The sequence below is a fragment of the Salmo salar genome, chromosome 05, assembly GCF_965601325.2.
Source record: "Salmo salar chromosome 05, fSalSal1, whole genome shotgun sequence".
NCBI lineage: Eukaryota > Metazoa > Chordata > Actinopteri > Salmoniformes > Salmonidae > Salmo > Salmo salar.
This window is the reverse complement of record NC_138295.1, coordinates 9,160,586-9,173,140: the sequence shown is the minus strand read 5'-3', so window position 1 is coordinate 9,173,140 and position 12,555 is coordinate 9,160,586. Positions and strand designations below refer to the sequence as shown.

The 12,555-nt window shown below is 42.1% G+C and overlaps 1 protein-coding gene across 4 annotated transcripts in view; it reads right to left on the bottom strand.

Annotated features, from left to right (window-relative positions):
* Positions 1-12,555, bottom strand: part of LOC106604187 (glycine receptor subunit alphaZ1) — a 111,792-nt gene that overhangs the window by 58,233 nt on the left and 41,004 nt on the right. For 2 of the 4 annotated variants that reach the window (XM_045717859.2, XM_045717860.2), the window contains 2 exons: positions 12,281-12,307; positions 11,676-11,714 (listed from right to left, as the gene is read on the bottom strand). The exons of 1 other annotated variant lie outside the window; for it this stretch is intronic. In XM_045717859.2, coding sequence (XP_045573815.1) covers positions 11,676-11,714; positions 12,281-12,307 — 66 coding nt within the window. The remainder of the gene's footprint in view (positions 1-11,675; positions 11,715-12,280; positions 12,308-12,555) is intronic. One more of the 4 variants, XM_045717862.2, reaches the window with a different exon arrangement.

The window sequence follows — 12,555 nt, the reverse complement described above, 5'->3', positions numbered from 1 at the left end:
GATGATAGTGGTAGTGATGATGATAGTGGTAGTACTGATGATGGTAGTAGTAGTGATGATGGTAGTAGTAGTACTGATGATGATAGTGGTAGTGATGATGATAGTGGTAGTAATGATGATGGTAGTACTGATGATGGTAGTGGTAGTAATGATGATGGTAGTGGTAGTAATGATGATGGTAGTGGTAGTAATGATGATGGTAGTGTAGTACTGATGATGGTAGTGGTAGTAATGATGATGGTAGTGGTAGTAATGATGATGGTAGTGGTAGTACTGATGATGGTTGTGGTAGTAATGATGATGGTAGTGGTAGTAATGATGATGGTAGTGGTAGTAATGATGATGGTAGTGGTAGTGATGATGATAGTGGTAGTAATGATGGTAGTGGTAGTACTGATGATGGTTGTGGTAGTAATGATGATGGTAGTGGTAGTAATGATGATGGTAGTGGTAGTAGTAATGATGATGGTATTTGTAGTACTGATGATGGTAGTGGTAGTAGTAATGATGATGGTAGTAGTAGTAATGATGCTGGTTGTAGTACTGATGATGATAGTGGTAGTGATGATGATGGTAGTAGTAGTACTGATGATGGTAGTAGTAGTAATGATGGTAGTTGTAGTACTGATGATGATAGTGGTAGTACTGATGATGGTAGTAGTAGTAATGATGGTAGTTGTAGTACTGATGATGATAGTGGTAGTGATGATGGTAGTAGTAGTACTGATGATGGTAGTAGTAGTACTGATGATGATAGTGGTAGTGATGATGATAGTGGTAGTAATGATGATGGTAGTACTGATGATGGTAGTGGTAGTAATGATGATGGTAGTGGTAGTAATGATGATGGTAGTGGTAGTAATGATGATGGTAGTGGTAGTGATGATGATAGTGGTAGTAATGATGGTAGTGGTAGTAATGATGATGGTAGTGGTAGTACTGATGATGTAGTGGTAGTAATGATGATGGTAGTGGTAGTAATGATGATGGTAGTGGTAGTGATGATGATAGTGGTAGTAATGATGATGGTAGTGGTAGTAATGATGGTAGTGGTAGTAATGATGATGGTAGTGGTAGTACTGATGATGGTAGTGGTAGTAATGATGATGGTAGTAGTAATGATGATGGTAGTGGTAGTAATGATGGTAGTGGTAGTACTGATGATGTTAATGGTAGTAATAATGATGGTAGTGGTAGTAATGATGATGGTAGTGGTAGTAATGATGATGGTAGTGGTAGTAATGATGATGGTAGTGGTGATGTAAAGTTGAAGATGACAGTTAGTTCTAAGGTTCCATGTTTAGTCTTTTATATTTCCACTATTGACTGTTATCATTTCGTTGTTATTTTTTTCTTTGTATTATTATTTACTACCATTTCATATTATTATTCTTTATAATTTTATTACAATTTATTCTCTATACATTGTTGCTTTGGCAATATTGACACAATGTTTGTTCATGCCAATAAAGCTTCTTGAACTTGAATTTGTCATGGCTGTTATAAGGAGCGAACCAAGATGCAGCGTTTGTGTTCCACATATTTATTTTAACCGCAAAACGTGATGCAATACATAAATACTTGAACTAACAAAAACAACAAACCGTGACGCAAAGAGGATTACACACTACTCACAAGATAATCACCCACAAACAACATGAAGAAACACCCCTACTAAATATGACCTCCAATTAGAGGCAACAAGGACCAGCTACCTCCAATTGGAGGTCAACCCAATAAACCCCAACATAGAAATAGACAAACTAGAACTACAACATAGAAATAGAAAACAGAACACAAAAACACATCAACAACCCCTGTCACGCCCTGACCATTCTACCATAGAAAATAACAACTTATTATGGTCAGGACGTGACAGTACCCCCCCCCCCCCCCCCAAAGGTGCAGACTCCAAATGCAAACACAAAAAAAACACAAACCCCCCCCCAAAAAAACAAACCAAAACAAAAACACAAAACACAAAGGGAGGGTAGGGTGGGTGAAAAATATCTATGGCGGCGGCTCTGGTTCCGGGCGTAGTACCCCCACCGCCCGCTGATTCCCCCGCTTGTTTGTCCGGAGGAACCAGACCATGGATCATCGTCGGAGGCTTCGGGCCGCCAACCGCCGCTGAAGACTCTGGGCTAAAAGCCGCTGCTGAAGACTCTGGGCTGCAGACCACCGCTGGAGGCTCCGGGCTGCAGACCACCGCTGGAGGCTCCGGGTTGAGGAACGTCGTTGGGGGCCGAGTGCTCACAGCAGGCACTGGCTGTACCTGGTTATGGATGCGCACTGGAGGGAGAGTGCGTGGAGCAGGAATCGGTTTCACCGGACTGGGAAGACGCACTAATGGCCGAGTGCACACAGAAGGCACTGGCTGTAGCGGGTTATGGATGCGCACTGGAGGCCTGATGCGTGGGGCTGGCATAGGAGGCGCCAGACTAGTAACACGCACCTCAGGGCGAGTGCGGGGAGCAGGGACAGGACGTACTGGACTGTGCAGGCGCACTGGAGGCCTGATGCGTGGGACTGGCTTAGGAGGCGCCAGACTAGTAACACGCACCTCAGGGCTAGTGCGGGGAGCAGGGACAGGACGTACTGGACTGTGCAGGCGCACTGGAGGCCTGATGCGTGGGACTGGCTTAGGAGGCGCCAGACCAGTAACACGCACCTCAGGGCTAGTGCGGGGAGCAGGGACAGGACGTACTGGGCTGTGCTGTTGAAAGGGGGGTACTGTGCGTAGAGCAGGCGCAGGATAACCTGGACCGAAGAGACGCACTGGAGACCAGATACGCTGAACCGGCGCCCTTCTACCTGGCTGACGGCCAACACTCGCACGGCAATGGTGAGGAGCTTGCACCGAGCGCACCGAGCTGTGAGTGCGCACTGGCGACACAGTGCGCACCATCGCATAACAAGGTGCTTGCTCGGTCACTCGCTCCCCACGGTAAGCACAGGGAGTTGGCTCAGGTCTTAAAACCGCCCCAGCCAATCTGCCCGTGTGCCCCCCCAAAAAAAGTTTTGGGTGCTGCTTCTCGTGCTTCCTTCGTTGGGCTAGCTCCTCGTAATATCGCCTCTCCTCCCTTGCTGTCTCCACCTGCTTCCATGGCAGGGTCTTGTCCCCTGCCATTACCTCCTCCCATGTCCAGGACGTCCTCCATTCACCCCTTTCCCTGGCCCAGGATCCCTGCTCCTCCTGGGCACGCTGCTTGGTCCTTTTATGGTGGGTGATTCTGTCACGGCTGTTATAAGGAGCGGACCACGATGCAGAGTTTGTGTTCCACATATTTATTTTAACCGTGAAACGTGATGCAATACATAAATACTTTAACTAACAAAAACAACAACCCGTGACGCAAAGAGGATTACACACTACTCACAAGATAATCACCCACAAACAACATGAAGAAACACCCCTACTAAATATGACCTCCAATTAGAGGCAACAAGGACCAGCTACCTCCAATTGGAGGTCAACCCAATAAACCCCAACATAGAAATAGACAAACTAGAACTACAACATAGAAATAGAAAACAGAACACAAAAACACATCAACAACCCTTGTCACGCCCTGACCACTCTACCATAGAAAATAACAACTTATTGTGGTCAGGACGTGACAGAATTTGAATTTGAGAGAAACAGAGAGAGAGAAACAGAGAGAGAGAGATAGAGAGAGAAAGAGAGAAAGAGCGAGTGAGAGAATGTAAGTGTGCCTTAACATTTTTTTATATGAATAAAAAACAAACATTATAATGGACCACTTCACAATCGAGCTGCCATCAGCAGAAATACAATGGCTTCCAGGCATTAAATATTTATCTAGCTTTAAGCCTGGTACCTATACAGTGTTGGCCAAGCGGTTTTAGGTTTTATTGAGCTAATATATATTCCACAAATGCTCAACTCATTTTATACCTACAAGCTGGAGAGAGAGAGAGAGAGAGAGAGAGAGATAGAGAGAGAGGTTATAGCGTTATTGCCTAAGCTGTTTTTTCATTATGTGGAGACACCACAGCTGATAGAGGCAGAGGGGCATTGGTATTGTCAAAGCGTCATGAATAACACTAGAGATGTATTAGAGATGTATTAGAGATGGGCAAACTGAGATCAAATACCTGAATCAACAAGGAAGAAACAATACTGGTGGTAAACCCACAGTATGTTGAAGTAGAGTAGCTGTTTTGCTTAATTTGATTTGTGATACATACTGTATACATACTGTAAACATACTGTATATATACTGTATATATATATGAAAACAGTCTTCATCCTTCCCCTGTGCATAATAAACAGTCTTTGGAAGAACAATAAAGCCTTGTTGATAGGCTTCATGAGAAATCAACAACAGCAATCTGCAGCATAGATAATATTTCAGTCACATTTTAATTGGACTGTGCAACATGAGAAATGGTTGTTCCATCTTACAAACATTCTCCCACCACGCAAATACATTCTCCCACCATGCATCACATTCACCGCTTTAACATCGTGCACTTACAAGGAGAAACTTTTCTGAGCTGGCTGGCATTCAGGAGGAGGCTTTTAGGAGAAATGGAATGGCATGATAGGACATCCCTGACAGGTTCCATGCGCGGGGGGGGTTGCTCTCAATGTCTCATTATTTAGATGAAATGTATTTGAATTCAGTGGGCAGCTAGTTAGTTGGATGGAGGCCCTGAAGCTGCATATAGTGGGCAGCTAGCTGGATGGATGGAGGCCCTGAAGCTGCATATAGTAGACAGCTAGCTAGCTAGATGGAGGCCCTGAAGCTGCATATAGTAGACAGCTAGCTAGCTAGATGGAGGCCATGAAGCTGCATATAGTGGGCAGCTAGCTAGCTAGATGGAGGCCCTGAAGCTGCATATCAGTGGGCAGCTAGCTAGCTGGATGGAGGCCCTGAAGCTGCATATAGTGGGCAGCTAGCTAGCTGGATGGAGGCCATGAAGCTGCATATCAGTGGGCAGCTAGCTAGCTGGATGGAGGCCCTGAAGCTGCATATAGTGGGCAGATAGCTAGGTAGATGGAGGCCCTGAAGCTGCATATAGTGGGCAGCTAGCTAGCTGGATGGAGGCCCTGAAGATGCATATAGTGGGCAGCTAGCTAGCTGGATGGAGGCCCTGAAGCTGCATATAGTGGGCAGCTAGCTAGCTGGATGGAGGCCATGAAGCTGCATATCAGTGGGCAGCTAGCTAGCTAGATGGAGGCCCTGAAGCTGCATATAGTGGGCAGCTAGCTAGCTGGATGGAGGCCCTGAAGATGCATATAAAATTGCACCCTATTCCAATAGAACACAACTTTTGACGAGAGCTCTATGCGGACCCTGGTCAAAAGCAGTACACTATACAGGGAATAGGAAGCCATTTGGGAGTCCCCCTGAAAGCTCTTGATGGCTAGCACTGATGGCCAGTACAGATAAGAGCCTAGATACTCAGAGTTTGCTATGTCACATGCCTATAAGTAATGACAGGTGACTAAATTACCAGAGCCTTTTCCTGGGCCCTGGGTTAGCTGGGCCAGATGGGAGGACATGACAGGCTTGGAGCAGTGTGACTCCAGAAGGACATTAATCAATAGCCAGGCCGTGGCTCGGGATACCGAACGCAGAACAGTTGACTAGGGTATTATTCCAGTGGATTACAGTGAGAGCCAGAGAGAGAGAGCGAGAGAGAGAGCGAGAGAGAGAGAGCCAGAGAGAGAGAGAGGGCTTCATCCCAAATGGCACCCTATTCCATATATAGTGCACTACTTTCACCAGGGCCCATAGGGCTCTGGTCAAAGTAGTGCACTATATAGGGAATAGGGTGCCATTTGAGACATAGCCCAAGAGCGAGGTGTACTGCATGGAGCTGGTACGGAGTGTGACGGAAGGCATAAAATGGATCAGTCAATGATTTTAGCAGACGTCGTGACGTTCGCTCTTTGCTTAGTGTTTTAATCATCTTGAGAGTGAAAACAAGAGCGTCAGGGAGGTTAGGGGTACCATGATACTGAGCACCGCTGTATCAGTCATCGGCTGAAGCAATCAACTGAGTACGGGCAAGCACTCTGTTGAGAGGGCAAATCAAATGAAGCTGTGGTCATTTCAGTTGATATTGGACTAGTGGACTGGTGATATTGAACTGGTTCTAATGGTTTTTAATACCCGTGATGTCACATACTAACCAGACAGGGACCAGTGCACTCTATGCCATAGTATCAATCTGCTTTAGTTGAATATTTCCAACAATTTTGACATCAAACAGCAGTAATTAACTGTGGGCTATACCTACCAGACCAGGGTTCAAATACTATTTCAAATATCTCAATTACTTTTACATACATATTCAGATATATTTTATTGTAATATTTTAATGTATTTTGGAAACACACTGGGAAAATATTTGAAAGTACTCAAATACACTAACTCAAATACACGCCCATGCATTTAACCCGGGTATATGAAAATAGTATTTGAAATAAGTATTTGAAAATACTCTCAAATACAATTTGGTAGACTATTTGGTTTTTACAAATAAGCATTCAAATACTCAAATAAAAGTACTTGCTTGGGCTGTGTATTTGAAAATACTCAAATAAACCGAAAAAAGTGTTTGAAAATACCAGATACTTCAATACACGTTTCATTAACTACATCAAATAACATGTGAATCAGTCTTGTATAAATCTTACTTAAATATACTGGCCACAAACTGCCATTAAGTGGTCCCAATATTTTTACTTCATTTTGTAATTCCATGTGTTTAACCTAATAGGCATCATCTATCAGAGTATCTGTCTACTAATAGGATCTACAATTGACGTGAATGTTTGTGCTGAACGAGATCTCCTCTCCTTTCCCTCCAGCCTCTCACGCCTTCTAAACTGATCATGTGATGTGATATGATGAAACAGGGCATTCTAAACTGACCATGTGACATGATGAAACAGGGTATTCTAAACTGATCATGTGATGTGATATGATGAAACAGGGCATTCTAAACTGACCATGTGATATGGTGAAACAGGGTATTCTAAACTGATCATGTGATGTGATATGATGAAACAGGGCATTCTAAACTGACCATGTGACATGATGAAACAGGGTATTCTAAACTGATCATGTGATGTGATATGATTAAACAGGGCATTCTAAACTGACCATGTGATATGATGAAACAGGGTATTCTAAACTGACCATGTGATGTGATGAAACAGGGCATTCTAAACTGATCATGTGATATGGTGAAACAGGGCATTCTAAACTGATCATGTGATGTGATATGGTGAAACAGGGCATTCTAAACCAATCATGTGATGTGATATGGTGAAACAGGTCATTCTAAACTGACCATGTGATGTGATATGGTGAAACAGGGCATTCTAAACTGATCATGTGATGTGATATGGTGAAACAGGGCATTCTAAACTGACCATGTGATATGGTGAAACAGGGCATTCTAAACTGACCATGTGATGTGATGAAACAGGGCATTCTAAACTGATCATGTGATGTGATATGGTGAAACAGGGCATTCTAAACTGACCATGTGATGTGATGAAACAGGGCATTCTAAACTGATCATGTGATATGGTGAAACAGGGCATTCTAAACTGATCATGTGATATGATGAAACAGGGCATTCTAAACTGATCATGTGATATGGTGAAACAAGGCATTCTAAACTGACCATGTGATGTGATGAAACAGGGCATTCTAAACTGACCATATGATATGGTGAAACAGGGCATTCTAAACTGATCATGTGATGTGATATGGTGAAACAGGGCATTCTAAACTGATCATGTGATGTGATATGGTGAAACAGGGCATTCTAAACCAATCATGTGATGTGATATGTTGAAACAGGGCATTCTAAACTGACCATGTGATGTGATATGGTGAAACAGGGCATTCTAAACTGATCATGTGATGTGATATGGTGAAACAGGGCATTCTAAACTGACCATGTGATATGGTGAAACAGGGCATTCTAAACTGATCATGTGATGTGATATGGTGAAACAGGGCATTCTAAACTGATCATGTGATGTGATATGGTGAAACAGGGCATTCTAAACCAATCATGTGATGTGATATGTTGAAACAGGGCATTCTAAACTGACCATGTGATGTGATATGGTGAAACAGGGCATTCTAAACTGATCATGTGATGTGATATGGTGAAACAGGGCATTCTAAACTGACCATGTGATGTGATGAAACAGGGCATTCTAAACTGACCATGTGATGTGATATGTTGAAACAGGGCATTCTAAACTGACCATGTGATGTGATGAAACAGGGCATTCTAAAATGACCATGTGATGTGATATGATGAAACAGGGCATTCTAAACTGATCATGTGATGTGATATGGTGAAACAGGGCATTCTAAACTGATCATGTGATGTGATATGGTGAAACAGGGCATTCTAAACTGACCATGTGATGTGATATGGTGAAACAGGGCATTCTAAACTGACCATGTGATGTGATGAAACAGGGCATTCTAAACTGATCATGTGATGTGATATGGTGAAACAGGGCATTCTAAACTGATCATGTGATGTGATGAAACAGGGCATTCTAAACTGATCATGTGATGTGATATGGTGAAACAGGGCATTCTAAACTGATCATGTGATGTGATGAAACAGGGCATTCTAAACTGATCATGTGATGTGATGAAACAGGGCATTCTAAACCAATCATGTGATGTGATGTGGTGAAACAGGGCATTCTAAACTGACCATGTGATGTGATATGGTGAAACAGGGTATTCTAAACTGATCATGTGATATGGTGAAACAGGGCATTCTAAACTGATCATGTGATATGGTGAAACAGGGCATTCTAAACTGATCATGTGATATGGTGAAACAGGGCAGCTCAGCTTGATTCAATAAATTACAAGTAAGGTGATTGCACTTTGTTTAGGCTCAGTAAACACTAGAGCAGGTTTGGTTTTAACTTATATAAAAAAGCTTGTCGGTCGCTATCGTGACGAGAAAATATGGTTCAAGTTTGTACACAGTATTTCAAATCCATATCGATACTGAACATAAATACTGTATAAACGCAACATGTAAAGTGTTGATGCCATGTTTCATGAGGTGATATAAAGATCACATACATTTCCAAGCTTATTTCTCTTAAATTTTGTTCACAAATTGGATAACACCCCTGTCAGTGAGAGTTTCTCTTTAGCCAAGATAATCCATCCACCTGACAGGTGTGTCATATCAAGAAGCTGATTAAACAGCATGATCATTAGAAGGTCCTGTCAGGAAACTAAAAAGATTTGGCACGGGTCCTCAGATCCTCAAAAGGTTCTACAGCTGCACCATCGAGAGCATCCTGACTGGTTTCATCACTGCCTGGTATGGCAACTGCTCGGCCTCCGACTGCAAGGCACTACAGAGGGTAGTGCGTATGGCCCAGTACATCACTGGGGCTAAGCTGACTGCCTTCCAGGACCTCTACACCAGGCGGTGTCAGATGAAGGCCCTAAAAATTGTCAAAGACCCCAAGTCATAGACTGTTTTCTCTACTAACGCATGGCAAGCGGTACCGGAGCGGCAATGTAACCGATGTGAAATGGCTAGTTAGTTAGCGGCGGTGCGCGCTAATAGCGTTTCAATCGGTGACGTCACTCGCTCTGAGACCTGAAGTAGTTGTTCCCCTTGCTCTGCAAGGGCCGTGGCTTTTGTGGCGCGATGGGTAACGATGCTTCGTGGGTGTCAGTTGTTGATGTGTGCAGAGGGTCCCTGGTTCAAGCCCAGGTTGGGGTGAGGAGAGGGACGGAAGCTATACTGTTACACAAAGTCTATGACCAAAAGGCTTCTCAACAGTTTTTACCCCCAAGCCATAAGACTCCTGAACAGGTAATCAAATGGCTACCGGGACTATTTGCGTTGTGTGCCCCCCCAAACCCTCTTTTTACGCTGCTGCTACTCTCTGTTTATCATATATGCATAGTCACTTTAACTATACATTCATGTACATACTACCTCAATTAGCCCGACCAACCGGTGCCCCCGCACATTGGCTACCCGGGCTATCTGCATTGTGTCCCACCACCCGCCAACCCCTCTTTTACGCTACTGCTACTCTCTGTTCATCATATATGCATAGTTACTTTAACCATATCTACTGTACATGTACATACTACCTCAATCAGCCTGACTAACCGGTGCCTGTATATAGCCTCGCTACTGTTATTTTTCACCGTTTCTTTACTGTTGTTTTTATTTCTTTACTTACCTATTGTTCACCTAATACCTTTTTAACTTAGAAATAGAATTTATTTAAATTGACTGATTTCCTTATATATATGAACTGTAACTAAGTAAAATTGATGAAATTGTAGCATGTTGCATTTATATTTCTGTTCAGTATAGTTATGGATAAAATCCTGTTTTCTTGGTTGTTGTATATGGAGTCAATCCCTAGTAATGAATTGAATTGGGAGACATCAATAGGAGTATACACACTCTATTAAATCCACAGCTAGCTATGGATAAACACATTGTTTCCTTGGTTGGTGTGTATAGCAGGAGAAGAGAGTAGATCAGTTGAACTGAATGGCTGAAATCTGGAGCAAGTCATTCTCTGTGTTAAGCAGCTTTAAATCCTGGACTATCTGTTGACTATAGTAGAATCACACACACACACACACACACACACACACACACACACACACACACACACACACACACACACACACACACACATTTTGTTGATCAAAGTCATTCTGCTTCCAGTAATGCTGTCCATATTGCATATTTAAAAGAATGAATAACAGATTCAGCCTTTTACAATTTCCCATATTCATACAATCATCTCACTTAGCAAGTTGCACAAACAAATAGGATTATGTTTAAAAACAGAAGATTTTAAATACAGTTGATGTTGTTAAATTTATAGAGGGATTAATTTCAATTTAAAACAAATAAATGAATGCATTCCATGATTGTTGCTTTTCAACCTCAGCAAGAATCTCTGTAATTAATTCTAATGACAATACAGACACAATGTTTCAGCAAAAAAAAGGCAGACAGGTTACTAATAATTCCTGTCATGTATAGCAGTCCTGTTAGGAGGAAAACAGGTCAAGTAGCCATTGAGGTCTTTTAGGCTGTAAATGAATGGAATGATCTGTAGCACCAGCTATCCCTTAATTGTAATCATCACAATAGGATCATATCTCCACATCAGAATATAATACACATGTATCATAAAACTTTAACAGCAAAGCTTACCGTCCGGGAAAAAGCTTGGTTTTTTTTAACCGAGAACTAACATTTTCCTGTGCATGATTCAAATTTGTATTCACACTTTACTGTGCAGAACAACAATTAGTAAAAAGGCAGAAGTGACCACGTCAACATAAATTGCAAACATAAAGGCTTGAAATATTGGACTAATGTTTTGAGCTAATTTCTTAATTGCCAGCTGTTCGACAATAATCTCTTAGGAAAAAAAATCTGAAGACAAACTATCAGCAGACTGATACAGCTCACAGCATTATGCATTAACAGTAAATACGTGTATCCCCTTTAACACATTAAATGTGCTTGGTTTTCTTCTTTTTTGTTCTTTTTTTTCTTGCTTTAAAAGTGAAGATTGCCTGAGTGGCGTTGAGAGAGAGTGACTTGCATACTTTATTCCGTGATGAATAAAAATAAAGTACCTTTCTTGTGAGAAGCTTCTGTTTTGGGGCCTTGTGGGTCTAATAAAAAAAAAAAAAAGATAATGATTAAAACACAACATATTCTAACAGCAAGTACTCACATTGTTTTTCTCAATGCGGAAAACAACAATAAAAACACATCTAGTATCACAACTTGCCAACACTTCAGAACTTATACAGGTAAGTGTGCGGCAGGGAAAGGAAGGAAAACTTGTGGTGGCCAAAATTACTGAAGGCAATAGCAGGAAGGAGGGATGCACAAGTTTGTGTTGGAGAACGTCATAGCGGGCGGGCAGGAGAGGAGGCGATGCAGAGATGAGAGGAGGGGTAGAGGAGGGTTGCAAGGCATAGTTCTTCACGGTGGGCAGAAGGTGAGGTTAGCAAAATGCACTAAGATGAAAAACATCAGACAAGGGAAAGATGCATAGACTACATGTTAAACTGGCTTCGCTTAGATCTGCTTGCATCATTTGGCTTTAAATGCTTAAATGCTTACATTTTCTTATCAAGCAACTACTAAGTGTTTCAAACACATTTTCTAATAAATGGGATATAAAAATCTTATTTTTTTAGATTTTATTAATCTAAAAAAATTATATTTTTACCTCTTCCACTCGGGGGGACCCCTGCAACTGAGCAGCAAAATTGGTGCAACACAAGAGAACAGGAACAGGAAGTGTACTTAGTGGACGAAGTGATATAAAACACAAAAGCTCACACACAGAAGTGAGCAATTCATTGTTTTACAGTACCTGGGCCTTTTCCAGTTATTCCGGAAATTACCTTTTTTATAAATTGCCATGACTGAAGTTGGCCATGCATCATTTCAAACCTGGTTGGCTTTTCACCAATCCAGCACAACAAACCAACTTATTACAAT